At 38.9% G+C, this 20,066-nt stretch overlaps 1 protein-coding gene across 19 annotated transcripts in view; it reads left to right on the top strand.

Annotated features, from left to right (window-relative positions):
- The window catches only part of LOC112652600 (uncharacterized), a 430,970-nt gene that overhangs the window by 216,847 nt on the left and 194,057 nt on the right, over window positions 1-20,066 (top strand). For 11 of the 19 annotated variants that reach the window (XR_007409448.1, XR_007409445.1, XR_007409444.1 and 8 more), the window contains one exon: window positions 7,072-7,114. Coding sequence is in view for 6 of the 19 variants with exons in the window: in XM_049107663.1 (XP_048963620.1) it covers window positions 7,072-7,114 (43 nt within the window). In the remaining 13 variants the exon portion in view is untranslated. Of the gene's footprint in view, window positions 1-3,801; window positions 3,922-4,982; window positions 5,545-7,071; window positions 7,115-8,119; window positions 8,244-9,206; window positions 9,322-18,048; window positions 18,157-18,776; window position 20,066 lie in introns of those variants that run through there. The other 8 variants (XR_007409458.1, XR_007409449.1, XM_049107665.1 and 5 more) reach the window with 6 other exon arrangements.

Raw genomic sequence — 20,066 nt, 5'->3', positions numbered from 1 at the left:
AAGTGTAAAATAACACATAGATTTCAAAGACTTATGACAAAGGAAATGTAAAGTGTCTCATCAGTAATTTTTTTTTAAGATTATTTATTTATTTGTGAGAGACACAGAGAGAGAGGTGGAGACACAGGCAGAGGGAGAAGCAGGCTCCCTGCAGGGAGCCCAATGCGGCACTGGATCCTGGGACTCCAGGGTCATGCCCCAAGCGAAAGGCAGATGCCCAATCGCTAAGCCACCCAGGCATCCCTCATCCATAATTTTTTATATTAATTGCATGTTTAAATGATAATATTTTGGATATATTGGGTTAAGTATATTAAAGTTAGTTTAACTTGGTTCTTTTTTTAAAGATTATTTATTTGAGAGAGAGCATGTGTGCATATGCACACACACTTGGACATGCACACAGTGGGGAGAGGAAGAGGGGGAGAGAATCTCAAACCTACTGGATCTGAGTGCAGATCTGGAACCAGGCTTGATCTCACAATCCTGAGAGCGTGACCTGAGCCAAAACCAAGAGTTGGATGCTTAACCAACTGTGCCACCCAGGCACCCCCAACTTGTTTTTTTAAAAAAATTATTATTATTATTATTATTATTATTATTATTATTATTATTATTTTACTTTCATTTTTAATTTTTGAATTATTTTTAATTTTTTAAAGGTTTTTATTTATTCATAGAGAGAGAAGCAGAGATATAGACAGAGGGAGAAGCAGGCTTACTGTTGGGAACCTGATGCAGGACTCATCCCAGGACCCTGGGACATGACCTGAGCCAAAGGCAGACTCAACCACTGAACTACCCAGTTGCCCTTGTTTCTTTTTTAAACGTACTTACTGGAAAATTTAAAATTACATATGTTGCTCACATTACATTTCTTTTGGGGAACGCTGCTTTAAACACTACTGAGTCCTCTCAACTGAGTGCACCTGAGGTACTGTGTCCTACACCATTCATTCATTCGTTAGCAGAGGTTACTTTGTGTGAATTTGTATGATTGTTTTGGTGGTTTGTTTTCAATCTGTTGTCTTTGGGGAAGTATCAAAATACTTTTTAATCACTGAAGGAATTGTCTTGAGCAAGTCAGAGGTTTAAGAAAATGGTTCACTCCATCAACAGATCAGAATGCCAGGCACAGTAGCTATACCCTGAGGGGTATTCAAGGAGGGAAACAGGCATGGCCAGCTGTTGTCTATATTAAGAGGCCCGGACACTGGAGACAAGTGCGCGGCGCGGCACAGCCTGAACCTCATATTTGTTGATTTTTAATGCTCCTGCTCTCCCTGGCTACCTCCATCACATTCTGGGTGTCTCTGCTCTAGGACATGGTATAGGACCCTCATCATGTGGTTTCTAATGCTCTAGGTCCTCCTCCTCCATATCCCACTCGGCTCTCCTACATCTGCTGCCATGGGCTCTAGGCACAGGATTGCAGACCTCTGTGCTGACACACATCTGCTTCTTTTTACCATGTTTTTCCCTTTTCCCAAATGATCTATTCTCATTTGTTCCTCTGGAAAATTCAGGATATCCTCAACATTTAGATCAGGCAGCTTTGCCTTCCCTTCTATGCCAGACTTCATAGACTGTTAGGGTCAGGGAAATCTCCCAAAACTTACTACTCAAAGGGTCAGGGAAATCTCCCAAAACTTTACTACTCAAATCTCCCCAAACTTTACTACTCAAATATCATGGAATGCTGGCAGTAACATCACCTGGGAGGTTCACAGAAATGCAGAATCTTCAGCCTCGAGGCAGACCTTCTGAATCAAATCTTCATTTGAACAAGATGTCCGGGTATTTCCGTTGCACATTGGAGTTTGAGCAGCAATGCCTTAGAGCACTGATGCATGCTTAATGATAACATAGACTGTGTTGTAACCTTTTTTGGAATGATCAGCATCCTCCACCAGGTTGCGGTCTGAGGTTAGAGCCTATGTGCTTTATCTGTGCATTCACAATGCCTAGGAACTTAGTTGTTATTTAATACATGTGCCTAATGAGATAAAAAGACATGGTTTCCAGTGCAAAGGGCTCAGCCTAAATACAGATTTTGAAGTCAGATGTGCATGCTGAGGAAGTAAACTTTTGCAAGTGCCTGGGATTGACCAGGGAAATTTTGTACAGCAACAAAAAAAAAGAGAGTTCTGATTATAAACAATGTCAGCATTTAGGAAGAAGGTGGTATGGGAACCGAAAGACGGGGATGCTATTGAAGTAGACGGAGCAGGGATCAGAAATATTGAGGGCCAGACACAGTGACAGTAGGAGAAATGCTCAAGAAGGAAGAGATACTCAATAATGTAAAAAGCCTCAGGTCAGTGACATTCAATGATGCTTAAAGTTTTGGGTTTGCAATGAATTGGAAAGCCTCAGACAGGTTAACAAGGCTTTCATTGTAGTTGTGTGTGAGGAAGAGTGCTTGTCATGGACCAGAAAGTTAATAGCAGGTGATGTGGTGACAGTTGGCAATGTAGGGCATGAGGAATTAGAATCCTAGTTTGAAGGGCAATGGAGGGTCTAAACAAGTATTTTCTTAGAAAGCAGAAATACATGTCTTCTCTATTGGATTATAAACCCCTTACAGCTGTGCCCACATTTTAATGGTGTATTTTCTCAAGATGCCCCTTTGATAATACATTATCTGTAGGAACCCACTATCTATGTTTTAACTTATAACGGATTGCATGAAAGATCCAGGGAGTAAAATAAATATGATTGTAGAAAAGAAGTCCAAAAAAAGTGAACAGTTAAATGACTCATTCAAAATTAGATAAGAGGACATTTCAGGGAGTATAGCTCCTCTGTCTAACTGAGGCCCATACTAGAGTGAGGCAAGCAGGGCACTTGCCTCAGGCACCTCCTTACATTTTGCACCCGGAACACTGCCTCACCCAACTAACTGAAGTAGTTTTCTTTGAGATAACTGGGTTGCATATCATTTGGGACAGTTGACATTTTGCAAGTTTTTCAGAAATTTAGTTCTTTTCTCGTTAGTATTCTACATCCTCTTAGCTCCAAATCGAATATTTATTTCATGCTATCTCATTTTTTATCATGAGAAGATAAATTTTACGACTGAGAATTTTTTCCAGAAGAAATTAACTACAAAAATAACCAGCAATTTTTAGTATATCTGCATCGGGGAACAAGGCCATGTTATCTCCAATTAACTAACAATGAGCTTCTTTTGTTAAGCTGTGTAATGAGTAATTTAGAGCTTTTAGTCTATCTTGGGAGGATAAAATGTTCCATGATGTGCAGGGTAGGCTTGCTCCTAAGAGACAAATTTAGAAAACTGTTCAATTTCATGATAAAGGCTATGTTTACACTAGAGGGAAAAGTTGAATATTTGGAAAATGTGTGCAGCATTGAGATGGAATTTCTTCAGTTGTGCTGCATGCTTCATTTTTCTCTAAACCCCCATTTAGCTTTGATTACTATAAAAACAAAGCAGCAGGTTACAGAGGTTTTCAAGGAGTTTGAAACCTGAGGGAAAATATTGTACTATTCCTGGCAAAGGTAGGCATTGCCACACTTCTTTGATCACGAGGAGAGAAATCTTGGAAAGGTGTTTTAAGCAATTTCCGAGAACATATTTCCCTGAAATATCAACAACAAAATTCCTATTAAGGAAAGAAGATCATAATGATTTTTTTTCTCCCTCAACAAATGTGGCCTTAAGATCAATGTGGTCGTATGGCTTTAAAGTACTTTAAGAAACTAAGATTTCCCTTCTCATCTATTTAAATATTTAAAGGTGTTCCTTTACAACCTAGCTGTAATCATTTTTATTTGTAGCATTATGATGTTATCCTTGATCACTGCTACATAGTCTACAAAAATGGAGGATTCTTCTCAAAGTTTGCAATTATTAGTTTGTTCATATGCCAGCAAAGAAGAAGCTGTCCATAAATGGAGGTAAGGGGCAAGGGATTGCTGGGAGGGCATTTGAAAGAGAGATTGGATGGGAGAATTATAGATTCATGTAGAAAACTGATTGTAACAGGGAGTGTTAGCCTGTTGAATGGATGGATCCAACTTTCTGAGGAGATCATGAACATATGTGTAGAGGTTTGTGAAAAGAGAAGCAAGGTGGAGAGGTAGTATGTGAGCTCTCAAGAACTGAGAGGGCCCATCAGCAAACAGCAGTTTGGCCTCAGTTCCTGACAGGCAAAACAAGAGTCATGGTCACTGACTTTCTGCTTCAGTAACCTTTAGTACATGCATCAAATGTCAGAGAATAACCTTGCAATTTAATTTAGTTGTGGTACTTCCATCTCCCCTATTCTGAACTGGATGAAAAGGCTCACTTACCAAGCTAATAAATAAATTAATGGTGTCGATAGTCTGGTAGTGATATTGTTGGCCAAAAGAGGAAAGAAGACTATGATTAACAGAAGAGGTGACTCTCAGCAGGAGAGCTATAGGTAGAAAGAAAAACAGGAGGAAACTTATATAAAGGGGTGATGCAGGGAGGGATGATGAGTGACTGTGAGCAAGCCTAAAGCATCAAGACAAGTTGCAACGGATATGGGAGCAGTATAGGAAACTGAAAAATCAGCACTGCCATCCTCCATGAGATAAGGAGGTTGAGGGGTCTCATGAGGGACAGTGTGAGTGGCTGCAAAGTAAACACTGTCAGCAGATATCACACCTCTAGATCCTGAGCTGCGTCTCATGAATTATTATAGCATCAATTTCCACATCCTGGTAAATTCCACATTCCTTCCAGTGGCCCACCAGGTTCTATGAGCTCTGGCCCAGTGTGGTAGGCAGACCTTATGTATGATCCTGGATGATCCCTGCCTCCTGAGAGTCATAGCCTTGTGTTATCCTGACCCTTTGAGTGTGGGATGTGACACTTAATTCCCCAAAAAATAGAATACAGCAAAGGTGATGGGATGTCACATCTATGGTTGGATTATCAAAAGACCTTGACTCTGTCTTGTTAGAAAAACCTCCCTTGTTGCCTTAAATAGAGGAAGCTGCCATGCTCGAGAGGCTTGTGTGATGACGAACTCCGATGGCCTTCCATGAATAGCAGCAAAGAACTGAGGTCCAGATTGACAGCTCCTAAGGAACTGATTCTACTAACCACTTCATGCAGATTCTTCCCTAGTCAAGCCACCAGATAACATCACAGCCCTTGAGATGCTCTGAATCAGAAGATGCAGTTAAGCCATGCTCAGACTCCTGACCCACAGAAATGGAGATTATAAATATGTGTTGTTTTGAGTTACTGAACTTTATGTAATTTGTGCCACAGCAATAGATAATATAATTTTGTGTATGGTCAGTTTCTCCCCCCAACCCCACTAGAATGTAAACTAATTTTTTAAAAAAAGAGTTTTTTGTCTGTTTTTCCCCCACCAATGTATTTATAGACCCTATAATCATGCCTGACACACAGTACTTGTCCAGTGTACTTGTTGAATATACTTGTCGAACATCCAGTATACTTGTCAAACAAATCAACATACTTGTTGAACAAATGTCCATTGTACTTGTTGAAAATCAACCTGTATTCTGGAATAACACAGTTAACCTATATCTTTCACAAAAAAAAAGCCAAAAACTTTCATACGTGAGTGAATTTTTTTCTTTATTAGAATGTATATATACATACAATATTAGTTTAAACACCTGAATATCAACATATGGATACAAATACACACACATATATTACAAATACATGCGTCTAAATTGAACATCAATACACACATTTTCACTTTGCACATGAAAGAACAAGTGCAACAAAGGCATTATTTAGGATTTCACTTTCCATTGTTCTGTTTCACATTCATTATGGTCTGAGTTTCCAGAGAGTACCTATGTCAATGGAAGCCCAGATAGAGGATGTGGAAACTACTTTCCCTTCAAAAGAAATGCCTTCAAAACGCAGGCTGTCCTGGGTGTTTAAATACCTTTCCATGAAATAGCTCTCTCTCCTGTTTCTCATTCCATTCATCGTATTCTTCAGCTGCAGAATTTGTTTCTTTTTATGATTTCAGTCCCTCTGTTAAACTTCTCATTTTGTTTGCATGTTGTTTTCCTGATTTCATTGAATTTTCTGTGTTTTATTCTAGCTCACTGAGCTTAAACAACTATTTTGAATTCTTTATTGGGCAAATAACGGACCTCCATTTCATTGGGATCAGTTATTGGGAAACTGTTGTGCTCTTTAGTGGTGTCATGATTCCTTGATTTTTCATATTCCTCAAAGTGTTGCACTCCTGTCTTTATATTTGAAGAAGCAGTCACCTCCTCCAGTCTTACTGGCTTTGGAAGAGAAATAGCTTCTGTCAAGCCTGATAGACATTCTGAGGCTTTTTCAGACCTTTTCTATGGATGCGCCTATTCCACAGTTCTTGTTCCTTCTTAGGGAATTCTGAGATAGTATGCCTTCTCTTGAAAAGAGAGCCAGGCTGGGTGCTGACAGGCTGTTTTATCTCCCCACATGGTGCTAAATGCTCAAGTTTGTGTGTTGTCTTTCAATCCCAGAGTTGGGCCAGCTAGTGCCTTCTACAGAATCTCACCCTGGCCGCTGTCAGTGGTGCACAGAAGGAGCGCTACTGTGATGTGGGTGTGTGGGTATAGAGCATTAGGGGTACCCCATGGGCCAGTTGGGGAGATTAATAAATGAACTGCCTCAGCAGCTATTTGCGGGCTTTCTCATGGTGTCTGTGAAATGGTTAGGAGGGACTATATCCCTTCGATGTTCTTTGAGAGCCCCAACCCCTACACCTGGCAAGGGGGGATAGTGTGATCATGGGAGCCCTGACTGCTGTTCTATCAGCTGCTCCCTGTCCCCCACTCATGCAGCTCCTCTCGGTACTCTCAGTGGGGCAAGAAAGAAATGGGCCTCTTTGGGAGTGTCCTTCACAGGTGAGGAAACTGGGCACTCATTCACATGCCCTTACTTTCCACCCTGGGAGCAATCACAGGCCAAGAAGGGCTCCTTTGGCACCGAGGTTTGCTGTCTTAAAGAAAGATGATGTGGGTAAAGTCACACCTCTTACCCTCTTCACTGTCTAATCTTGGATTCCTTTTTTTTTCTTTTTCCTTCAGTGGTGCGCTGGAACTTCTCCGCTGGACTCCCAGACTTTCAAAGGTACTGTCATCTGAAAGATTGTCAGAATTGGTGTCCTTTTAGAGAGGGTGGCAGAAAAATTCCCACAGTTCTGCCATTTTACTGATATCATTCTCCCTTGTTTTTCTTATCTACATTTAGGAGTTTAGATTTCTGATTTTCTATTGACTATTTACACCTGATTTTATCATGTTTGGACCAGTGTCTTCTCTTTCCATGTCCTAAGCAAGAATTAGCACATTTTATTTCTGTAAAAGTCCAGATAGTACATATTTTCAACTTTGTGGGCCATATAGTTTATGTCCCAACTATTTCATTGTAACATGAAGGCACCCACATCTACAAGATGTGAACTCATGAGTGTGATTGCATTCTAGTAAAACTTTATTTACCAAAAGAAATGGTGGGCTGGATTTGGTCCATAAACATGGTCTGCCGACCCCTGCCTAAATCTATGGCATCTTCCCTGGCCTGGTTAGCTCTCTGCCCAGCCTCACTCAGGTAGAAGGATGTATATAAAAGAGGATTATACCTATTTGTTTTGGGCTGTGGTAATTTATCAGAGAGACAACGGGGGAAGTGTAAAATGTAGACACATTGTGGTTAACATCAGGCCTTACGACTTTGTGGCTGTAGGACCCTCTGTGTATTCATTAATCTGTAATGTGCGCATGTTGACATTAATACTGTTAGTCATAGATAGTATTTTTCTAGTATGTTTTCTGGTGAAGGAGTTAGGCAGGAGCCAAAGGGGATAGGTTTGAAGCTGACTGTGCAGTCTTCCTAGGAATGAAAATTCAGGGTTGAACAGAAGATAAAGGAAAGAGAGCATCTGGTGTTTGAAAGGACAGACTTTGTTGATACTCAAATCCCCCATCATAGCTCTGGCTATCTCTTTTGAAAAATCATTGATCAAAACTGTTTGAGGGAAAAATGCCAGTGTTTCTTTAGCCTTTGTGTTCTGTTAATCTCATAGATCTGGGTCTTGCCCTGGAATATCCTTAATCAATATTTGCCTATTTGCAGAGGGTTTCATGTCTTATTCCTCCGTGAGGCTGATTTGAAATGACTCCAGACATTCTGTGACCATCAACTGCCAGTTTTTCTTTTCAACTAGGTAACCTGGAACTGTTTTCAAGCTGTACAGCAGGTCAGCTTCCAATTTCTAGCTGTCTTTGGAAGTCTTAATTGTTCATCAGCATTTATGGAACTTGTAGCATGATCTTTAATTATCTTTCCATTATGATGATATGTTAGGTGGCTTCTGGATAATCTTTTCCAAATAAGTAAATAATTAATTTTCTCCGATGCTGGAGGTACTGACAAAGTATGGAAGCTGTACTATATGGGAAATCTGGCTTTGCAGCTAGAGGGCTCTCTATTTGAATTTGACACTGCCCTCATACTGCAATCTTGGCCTGGTTGTTTAATCCCTCTGAAAATAAAATCATACATCGAAAAAATGGGACTAATAACTCCTTCCCTCTGGGATAGCTTTAAGAGTAGGAAATGGTGTTAATAAAGTGACTCACACAATGCATTGCACAGAATAGTTGCTCAATAAATGGAAAGTAGTATTAAAAGAAGAAAATAGGAGTGGAAGTATATAATAAGAAAGCATACATTGTACTACTGGTTGAGTGCTGAAAATTCTTGATGTAATTAGATAGAAATGGAGCAGTGTGGCCATTAAAATATGAATTATGTTGAGGGGCTCCTGGGTGGCTCAGTCAGTTAAGCAGCCAACTCCTGATTTCAGCTCAGGTCATGATCTCAGAGTCCTGGGATCAAGCTGTGTGTGGGGCTCCAAGCTGCGCTGGGAAGCTGCTTGAGGTTTCCTCTCCCTCTGCTCCTTCCCCCACTTGCACACACTGTCTCAAAGAAATAAATAAATCTTCCAAAAACAGAGAGAATTACATTGAAAGCTACTTTTTAATTCATGCTAATGAGAAAGAGTGAAGCATAAGGTAGGAGAATATAAATAACTATAATTGTCCATTATTTCTAATTTGCATTAACCAGTCATTAGTTGTCTTTTGACTAAGTTTGTGCTTACTAATAATGGTAATGAACTTTATTAATCGGTTCTATTCTGTGCCCAACTTTGGTTCAGTCCTAAGGAGTAAAGCTCTTGCTCCAGGTGGGCCAGGGGTTCCTGCTGGAATACTCATCTGTCATGAATACTTAGACTTGGAGCACATGAAAAGAACATCCTTTTCCCAACACAGGTGGGCAGCTTGCATTGCTTTAAGGGACTACACAGTAATGGTTATGGGGAAAACCATCTAAATTCCCTGAGTTTTAATTTTGTCATGTGGGCAACAAGAAGGTGTGGTGCTTTTGGACCTCTAAGGTCTTTTATCAGCTCTAATAGTCTGTAATTCCAAGGCATTTCTACCTCAAGAATCAGAAGTGTTGGATTTTCCTCCCCAAATGCCCATTTCAAGACTCAAACCAAATTTTATCCTTGTGGAGATGAGACCTAGAATATCTGACCTATTTACTCATCTCCCTGCTGTTATTTCAGCTGATAGCTGCAGTTATTCAGATAGTGTGAATTCATCACACAATATTCTTTGACTAAAGTCATGCTAGAATTAATTTACCAACCATTTAAGATGGTTTAAAATACTGTAGGCTAGGGTACATTCATTAAGCACTATAATTGCATTTAGATCAGTCACTGGCTTTTCCCCTCTTTTCAATAGAAAACAAAGAGTTCTCTCTCCATTCTGCCCTCCTTCCCTCTGCCTTCTTTAAGTTCCTGGTCTAGCAGCTGCAGAATCCGTATGGCAATGAGTTTCTGATTCCTGCAGCTGCTGGCTGTGTGCTCCCCAAAGCTCTGGAGTATGAACTTCATCCAAGATCTTTGTTGTTTCCATAGCAACTGGGACAGTTACAGGTCCTGGCATTTTGGAAAATGAGAGTGTGGATATGTACGTTATATAATAGATCTGAGTGTTTTTGAAAAAAAAAAAAGATTTTTATTTATTTAGGGACACCAGGTGGTATAGTCTGTTGGGTGGCTGACTCTTGGTGTTAGCTGGGGTCATTATTTCATGGTTGTGAGATTGAGCCCATGTGTGGGGCTCTGCACTCAGCACAGAGTCTGCTTAAGTCTCTCTCCCTCTGCTCCTCCTGCTAGTAATCCTTCCCTCTGCCTGTCTGTCTCTCTCAAATAATTAAATTTATTTGAGTGGGAGTGAGAGCACTCATGGGGGAGAGGATCAGAAGGGAGAGGAGAGAGAGAATCTCTCCTGCATCTCTGACTATGGTCTGTACTGATATGGAACTTTCTATCTATTCCTGCTCTTGGATTATAAATAAATGATCAAAATACTGATATTTTTATACCCATTTTTTAGATAGTTTTATATCAAGTAGACACTATAGTAATTAGGATATTTCATACTTAGAGGAAGCTTCTCAGAACTATGATATAAGTGTTTATGACAGAAAACTTGATTTGGCTCAAACTGACATTTTCTGGATGCATCCTGTGTGCTAGGCTCTGCTAAGGCCACTGCTTTGTAATCCCGACCCTTACCATTCCTATGATCTAGGCAGGGCTGGTTGTCAGTTGATGTCTCTTGGTGTAGCTTACCATGATCTATGGCCACTGTGAGTTGACAGTGACCCTTTTCACTGGTTGGTATTCACACCAGGCTGGTATTTAAATATTTTTAATATCACACTTGGGAAGAGTTACTAATATCCCTCTCTTTTAGAATCTAAAGAAATGTGCAAATCTACATAAAATACTCTTGGAGAAAGGTATCTTTTCATAAATGACTAAACTATTTAGATTCACTTTTTAAATTTACTTAGCTGTGGTGTTTCAGTTACACATATCTGGGAGCCATTTTGCATAAAGAACTTTCGTAGCTTTTACCTCTATATGCAACATTTAAAGACAAAGGTGTTTCTGTATTTTCACATGGATACAACCCACAGACTGCCTACTGGAGAATACATATATTTCTCTTTTCTCTTCATTATCATGTGTGGTTACATTTAGAAGCAATTTACGATGATTTGTGACAAGACAAGTGAGCGAGATTTTGTGCTATTGATCAAATGTCTATGTGAGGACGTGCTGTAATAGTGACGGACGGGTAATCTATACATTCAGACCCAAGGAATATATTCTACTCTCCAAAGAAATTGGGCCAAGATGTTTGCCACAACCCCATTTGCTGAAAGGCTGAAATACAAGCTGATGAGTACAGTTAGAGAACATGAATTGATCCTCTGATTTAAAGGAAGAATGGACTCGATTGTCTCATTGAGAGCATACGCATTGTGCTTCCATTTATAAATTTAGATTTTGGTTTGATCATTTTATTTTAAAAGCACAATAGGACTTGGAGAGTTCTTGCAAGCCACTTTCTCCATGCCTGACAAGTGGGTAAAAATATGTAATAAATCCAATTGCTCTGAGATGGAAAAGAATGTGCAAATCATCAGTATTTTTAGAAAATCATTATACTTTAAACTCCTCACATGCTTTTGTCAAGTGAATACAATTCACAGACGATGTTAAGGCAATTTAAACAGAGCAGTTTTTGGTGGAACTATATTTAAGATGAAATCTATAAAAAATGTCCAGAATGGCTAGTTACTTGCTCTCAGATTATAAAACTAGGGTTTATATGCTAAACATAAAATTACCCTCAAACCTTTAATATTAACTTTAAAACCTTCAGCATAGTCTTGTAATGTATGGTTGTCATTTATGACATATACAGGTCCTTTTCCTATCTGCCATTTCTCATTGCTGAAAACTGGGAAATGCAGCCTGGCATTTGACTCGGGAAATGAACAATTCAGAAAACTCAAGGGGGAAACTCTTGAATGAATAAAATATTCATTTATGTTTTTATTGCTCTTTACCTTAAACTGTTCCTTTGATGCCTAATGTTAACATGATGATTAATGATTCTAGTTAGCCTTTCCTACAAAAGAGCAAGAAAAAAGTAAATTTGTGTTGAAGTTTAGCACCACAGAAATATGTATTCTTCACCGTCCCACGTTTACTGACTCCCTCAAGTGGGAAGAAATTGAGGAATCAAAGGATGCACTTTGGGAAAAAAGCAATTGCTGAAATGTGTGTATGTAGACTTATTTGCATATATATTTTATTTTGGAATGGGACTATCAGGAAATTATATGCTGCTATAAGTGACCTACAGAGAGTGTTTCTTTTGTGCAATACCCAGTACACCTAGAGGAAGTGGGTGTTAATAGCCAACATGAGGAAAGGAAACTGTGTTGAAGGATCGGTGTGGATCACAGAAGGGTAGAAGTAGGCAGATAGGGAAACATAGTGGAAAATTGAGGCTCTCAGTAGCGACATCAGCAAGCATAGTTAAGAACTTTCAGGCATAACTTCTGTCCTTCTGAGCAAGGACAGAAGCCAGTGTCCCTGCTGTGGTCACTGGGGAGCCAAGTTCATCAGAAGGATGGGAAAGCAGGTGAGGGGTAAAGCCTGAGCAGGACTCCAACTGCTATCAGTCCATTCCTCAGGAAGTCCAGGATAATACGTTCAAGTGTCTACAGGTAATTACTTCGCAAGCCTGAAATAGTTTTGCTTAGTGGATTTCTATTTTTGGTTTTCCCAAAATGTATTTTGATTATTTTTTTATTGACAACAGAAAATTCTCTCATTTTTTTTTTGTAACCATTGTAAGCCACTTGACATGAGATCTATCCTCAACACATTTTAAGTGCACAATATAGTATTGTTGACTATAGGCACAATGTAGTACAGCAGATCCCTAGAACTTACTCATTCTATAGAACTGAAACTCTATGCCTTTTGAAGAACAGCTGCCCATTTTCCCTATTTCCCCAGCCCTGGCAACCACCATTTACTCACTGGTTCTATGTGTTTGATTACTCTGGGTACTTCGTACTAGCAGAATCCTGCAGTACTTGTACTTTCGTGAATGGCTGATTTCATTTAGCATAATGTCTCCCAGGTTTATCTATGTTGTTACAAATGGCAGGATTGACTCTTTTTCTTTTTTTTAAAGGCTGTGTAATATTCTGTTATATGTCTACATCACATTTTCTTTACCCATTCATCTATTGGTGGGCAGTTAGGTTGTTTCTATATCTTGCCTGTAGTGAACACAAGAACGTAGATATTTCTTTGAAATCTGGATTTCATTTCTTTTGGATGTATACCCAGAAGTGGGGTTTTGGATATAGACTCAGAGTGGGATTGCTAGATCAAATGGCAGTTCTTTTTTAAAAAAAATTTAAGGTAACTTCCATACTCTTTTCCACTGTGGCTGCAGCATTTCCATCAGCAATGCACAGGGTTCCCATTTCTCTGCATCTTTCCAAACATTTGTTATCTTTTATTTTTTTTGACGGTAGACATCCTAACAGGCATGAGGTGGTATCTAACTGTGGTTTTGATTTTTCATTTTCCTGATGCTGCCATATTGAGCACTCTTTCATATTACCTGTTGACCATTTATATGTCTTCTTTAGAGAAATGCCTATCCAATTTCTTTACCCACTTGAAGATCAGCTTATTGGGACACCTGGGTGGCTCAGTGGTTGAGCGTGTCCCTTTGGCTCGGGTTGTGATCCAGGGTCCTGGGATTGAGTCCCACGTCAGGCTCCCCGGGGGGAACCTGCTTCTTCCTCTGCCTGTGTCTCTGCCTCTTTCTCTGTGTCTCTCATGAATATATAAATAAAATATTTTTAAAATAAAAAATAAAAAAATCAGGTTATTTTTTAAAAATATTTTTTTTAATTCTTGAGTTATAGGAATTTCTTATATATTTTAGATGTTAACCTCTTGTCAAACACATGGTTTGCAAATATTTTTCTCTCAATTCAGTAAGTAGCCTCTTTATTTTTTTGGCTTTTTCCTTTCGCTGTGCGTAAGATTTTTACTTTTATGTAGTTCTATTTGTCTATTTTTGCTTCCGTTGCTTGTGGTTTTCATGTCATATTCAACAAATGATTGCTTCCATATAGACTCATCGAGTCGCTACACTGTACACCTGAAATATAGTTAAATTAAAAAAAAAAAAAAAGAAATCATTGCCTAAACCCGTGCCATGAAGCATGTTTTCTTCTAGGAGTTTTACAGTTTCAGATCTTACAATTAAGTCCTTAATCCATTTTTGTGGATTAGTTTTTGTGAGTGGTGTGTGATGGGGATCTAATTTCATTTATTTACATGTGGGTGTCCAGTTTTCCCAGCACCAGTTTTTTTTTTTTAAAGAGACCTCTCAAGTTTTTAAAGCAGGTATATAGAAGTAATTATAACAGGCTCTTAGCTCATGAGTAGACTGGCTGTCTGAATGGTACTGGGAAGTTGCCTGCTCTGTGTGCATACACACACACATAGATACTTCACACACACACAGCACACATACACAATCTTAAGGCAACCTGTGATATATGCTTGTAGCTACTGTGACAGCCACATATTGTTAGTTCCAAAACCATAGGCTTTCTTTCTTCCTTGCAGAAGATCAAGTCCCCCCCCCCTTTTTAAATATATTCATGTATATCCTATCATTCATTAAGTCTAAGGGTTCTTCTTTACTCTTTAATGGAATAAGGAAGCACGTACTGTCTCGTTTCTTTGCTGTGCCAGTCTGTCCAAAACAGAGAGACACTTTTGTTTTGAGGATTTTTATGCTAATAACTTTAGGGATTTAAAAAAAATTGATAAAACATTAGAGAATATACAAAGTTTCCAGTCTCTTTTTATTTTTATTTTTTTTATTTTATTTTATTTTTTTTTTTTTAAGATTTTATTTATTTATTCATGATAGTCACACAGAGAGAGAGAGGCAGAGACACAGGCAGAGGGAGAAGCAGGCTCCATGCACTGGGAGCCCAACGTGGGATTCGATCCCGGGTCTCCAGGATCACGCCCTGGGCCAAAGGCAGGCGCCAAACCGCTGCGCCACCCAGGGATCCCCAGTCTCTTTTTAAATGCCATCAATTCTTGCTTTCTTTGGGGTTTCTTATGATTCCTTTGTTGGAATGCTTTATGGAAATATTTAGCTTCGCAATTTTATTACTGAGAGGTTACAGTTCTTCAAATGTACTTTTCCTTCTGGCTCTTCTTTAGTTGTAATTAAAGAATAAATGTACACTGATGAACAAAAAGTATCATAGTATTTCAAATGGGCAATTTATATCTCTGGACCCCAGGCTAGGCCATTCCTTTATGGTGGTCATTAGGCCATAGATATTCTGTTTTTCCCCCATTTCTGGGCACTATGTAGGATTTTGGGCATGGCCATGTGACGCAATTTGGCCAGTGAAATTGATTGGAAAAAACATGACTCACTTCCAGGTACTTCAAACCAGTACATGATTCATAATGTTTCTTTCTTTCTATGTAAGTGATCATAAAGATGCCTGGTATTTTGGAATTTCCATCAATCTTAGTCTTCAGGTAACCTTAATGAGTAGAGCCCTCTGTGTCAGTCAGAGAATATTAGTAAAATAACACATTCTTTTATGTACTCACTAGAATATTAGGATTACATGTTAATCAGCATAATTTAGCTAGCCTGACTAATATATCATTCTGTGGCAACTCTGTCCTATGGAGGATGCTGTAATGTGCCTCTCAGATCCCCTTCAGGACCAGGGCACTCATTTTCCCACCCCTTGGGAATGTTGGCAGATGCATCACTGCTCAGCTTTTGGTCCTCTCATAGGTCGATTCTGAGATTACTCCTGACTCGACTTCTTGCATGCAAATTGGCATCTCAGGGTACATCTCCTCAGCAAACTAAACTAATAAAGTCCCATATAGTAACCATTAAATTTGATCATTATTTTCACACTAATGGTAAAAACACTATGTAAGGAAAGGCTAACTTTACATAATATGCTAAATAGTCATATTGATCTTATATCAGTTAAGATGAAACTTTATGGTATACAGCTTAAGGGAGAATAATTTTCTTTCTAAATGATGCTGTCACCTAGCATTGAATTCTTTGGCTCTTGGTTGAGCCACTATAACAAACCAAGTTAAGAGGTGATATTACATCAGTACTGGCTAAACTGCTCTGTAAATGGAGCTCAAAAGAAAAGGACAGGTTTAAAACAGCATGAGGAGAGTTTTGGGTGTGATACAAAGAGAGATTTGCTAGTGGACATGGATCATGAGCTTTGCAAGAGCTTTGTTACAAGTGCTCTTAAAATTGCATGTCTTTGGAACATTCAAACTTAGGGAAAAAGTCATCCTTCCTGCTGCATGCAGTAACTTTGGAAAACAAAAGATCTTAATGAGTGGCCTTCTGAGGATAACTCCAGAATTAGAATATCCGTTTAAAGGTAGTATGTCCATTTTGGCATATTCTGTAGGAATGGATTTCAGCTTAAACCAATGGGAAGCCCTTCCACATGAAATGATTTCCAGCTACAGTTCCTACAATGACTCCTCTCTGCTCCTCACCCTATTTCCTCTGAAAACTAATAGCTAACTTATTACCGTAAGTTGTGTGCAATTTCCACTGATTTCGCCTGATAGAATTAGCTAGAACACCACAGGTCTGTTGATTCACATGAAAGTAGGTGTAAAGATCTTTCTTTCTTTTGCTGCTTCCTGTCTCATAGGTCAGAAAAGCAGAGCCTCCAAAGCAAAGACTGAGATACATATTTTAAAAATGGCTGTTATAAACTCTCACAGTTTTGTTTGGAAATTGGACCTCAGAAATGTTTGGTAGGAAGAGGGTTGGTTGGGAGCTGGTGGTTGCATGCAGTATCCTGGATGGATAATCACCATAAGTAGAATGGAAAAGAACCTGGAGGCTTATAGTTGTTCATAGGTTCTTTTGGTACAGAGTATGGACTCTGCAGTGGTGGAAACCCAGAAGATCTCGTTTCAGGAATGCAGGCAAGTAATAAATTAATGTTTTCTATCCATTGAGATGCAAACTAGGAGCTATGTGTAGCAGTCAGTTGATCTCAATATATATTAAATAACAGAATTTGAAAAATAGTCCAAATGAATGTAGAGTGAAGACCATTATAATCCATTTGGGAACTGAAACCACAAACAGCTAAGTCACTTTGGTATAAGTACACAAGAACAAAATGAAGCAAAACAAACAGAACTTAGGGGAGAAGTTGTAGAATTAAAAGAAATATCCTGAAAACTCAGAAGGAGAGTGAACTTCTAATATTAGGCAAGGAATCCTAGGAAACTGTTTGGAATCCAAAATATGATGCAAGGCAACAAGCTAGAGAATGAAACCCTAAGAGGAAGATAGGGTAAGATGAAAAATCAAAAGATAACATGAGGAAACAAGATGGATAAGTAAGATAGGAAAGGAATGCAAGGAAGTTAAAAATGCAAAAGCAATTTAAAATGGGCATCAGAGGCAAGTTAAGATTGCTTAGAGGGGGAAAAAAGAAAAAAACCACATAATTAAAAAAAAAAACCCACATAATTGAGAAATTTCTGTAGTTTAAAAAAAAGTACTCCTAAGAAAATGGGTTGACGGGATCCCTGGGTGGTGCAGTGGTTTGGCGCCTGCCTTTGGCCCAGGGCGCGATCCTGGAGACCCGGGATCGAATCCCACATCGGGTTCCCGGTGCATGGAGCCTGCTTCTCCCTCTGCCTGTGTCTCTGCCTCTCTCTCTCTCTCTCTCTCTCTCTCTGTGACTATCCTAAATAAATAAAAAAAGAAAAAAGAAAAAAAATGGGTTGACAATTTATGTGCTTAAGAAGAAAAAAAAATTATCTTTAAAGCATACAGAATTCAGTGAATTTCCATTGGTATATGCAACCCGATATCCTTCCTTCCTTTTTTTTCCCCTGTAGGCTTCACATCCAGAATGGAGCTCAGTGTGGTGCTTAAACTCATGACCCTGAGATCAAGACCTTAGCTGAGATCAAGAGTCAGATGCTTAACCAGCTGAGCCACCTAAGTGACCCCCCCTCTTTCCTTTTTTAGGTGACATGGTCCTTCATTTATTTTGGGAGCTCTCCTACCTGGGGTTGCCAATCAAATGAAACTTTTGTCACTCAGTGCAAAATTGACCATGAGATTCCAGCTCATCAGGTATGATACACATCCTCTGACTAGAGCTGAGCACCTGACCCTAACCAGGCCGGTGACATTCCTACTTGGACCTTCTGTCAGTCTATCAGAACAAAGAAATTTGTGTGTGACAATAATTTATGTCTGGAGTTGTTAACAGCCATTTTCATTTCTACATAGAAAACTTACTTGGGAATAAAGGTAATACTAAAGAGGATAGAAGGGAGGGATAGTGTGACAGTCTCAGGAATGTGGTATGACCCTGAGTGCACCTGCCCTTGGGTCTTTCAGTATATGAGTCAATATTTCTTTTTTAATCCTATTAAGTGAATCAGATTTTTGTTGTTTGTAACTGAAATAAACTCGTAGAATCTCATTCCTTCCTCTGAAAAAGTATTTATGAGAAGATAATAGAGAAGCACGTATAGATTTTCAAGGAAAAAAAAAGTGTTATAATTTTATAGAATGTTATACCAGACTAAGTTGACTTTCACAAGTGTAAATTCTGGGGAAAAGACATTCTTAGATAAATAGGGATTCAGAATATCTGACACCCATGAATTCATCCTGAATGAGTTCTTGATGTCTTCATCCAATTTATGGACATTGATTCAAACCAGAGAACCTGATTTGGTTCACAGATGTGGTTGACTAGCTGCTCTCTGTCTACATCAAGAAGGCTTGGATTACCTGCTGTGTCCACAGCTCCCTCTGAGAAGGTTAGAGGTGGTCATCCTTGTTATAACATGAGTCTGTGACACTAAAGTTGCTTAAACCAAGGATGGAGGATTTCCCAGGTAGAACAATGGGTGCTTGATTTATTATCTCTGCCTTCAGCTGCATAATAATGGGCTTATTACTATGAGATAGTGTCAAGAAATCTGAGTATAATTCAGAAACAGCATGCGTAGGTACACACAGAGAAAGCTCTATACTTCTATAAAGGTATACCTGTTGATTTATAAAGTTTATGCTATGAATATACCATATAATCATCATACTTAGAAATTTTCATACATATACATAGAAATATACATAGCAAAGATTACATCCAAACATTAACACTATGATCTCTATTTTTCTACTTTTTGGTATTTTTCCAATTTCCATAAAATAATGCTACTTAAATTTTTTTTTTTTTTAAAGATAGCTGATGATGAGAAATGTCCACCTGGGTAATACTTGACAATACCCCGTTTAAGAGCAGACTTAGATTTCTGGCCATGTGGCCTGTTAGGAGAGTCTTGAGAGGATTTTCGGTCTTGAGAGGATCAATGAATTAGGGACTCCTTGGCATAGAGATGTCACTTGGGCTTTGCCAAAAGTGAAAGTCCTCCTTGTGATGCCTCTGTTGTTTAGTGAGGAGAAGCTGCCATTCTTCTTTACTTTGTCATCTCAGCACTGCCTGTGGATGGTGTATAATTACCCAACTATATGGATGAGTAATTATGATCCTTTCCTAAACTATTCTAAGTTATCATTATGGAAATCCAACACATGGGAATATTTTGCAGTACTTCTAAGTGTAAAAATAACCTCAATTAACTAAGAGCTGTTTGAGTATTTACACACTTTCTTGATCTCATGTGACCTGTTTGTGACCCAAATAGTATGTCAGAGCCTTTTCCTCAAGCTAAGGAAATTGATCTAATTGGGATGAGAGACTAATATAAATTATATAGTGTAGCATCAGTCACACAAATGAATATATAGTCGAATTGTCTAGTTTATTTGAAGCTCTAGATATTATAGAAGTGTGGAGGAAGCCATGTGACAATGCTACATGTGAAACTCAAATACAAGTAAATGGACTTAGAGAAGAAAGTGTTATCCAAGGAGCTACACATGGTGCTCTCACCTCAGGGACCCTATGTGTGCAGCCAGGGTACAGTACAGTACAGGCAAAGTCCACACCCATGTGTATGTTTTTA

This window comes from Canis lupus, chromosome X, assembly GCF_003254725.2.
Source record: "Canis lupus dingo isolate Sandy chromosome X, ASM325472v2, whole genome shotgun sequence".
In the NCBI taxonomy this organism is placed as follows: domain Eukaryota; kingdom Metazoa; phylum Chordata; class Mammalia; order Carnivora; family Canidae; genus Canis; species Canis lupus.
Note: the sequence above shows the minus strand (reverse complement) of the source record. Positions and strands in the feature narration are given on the sequence as shown.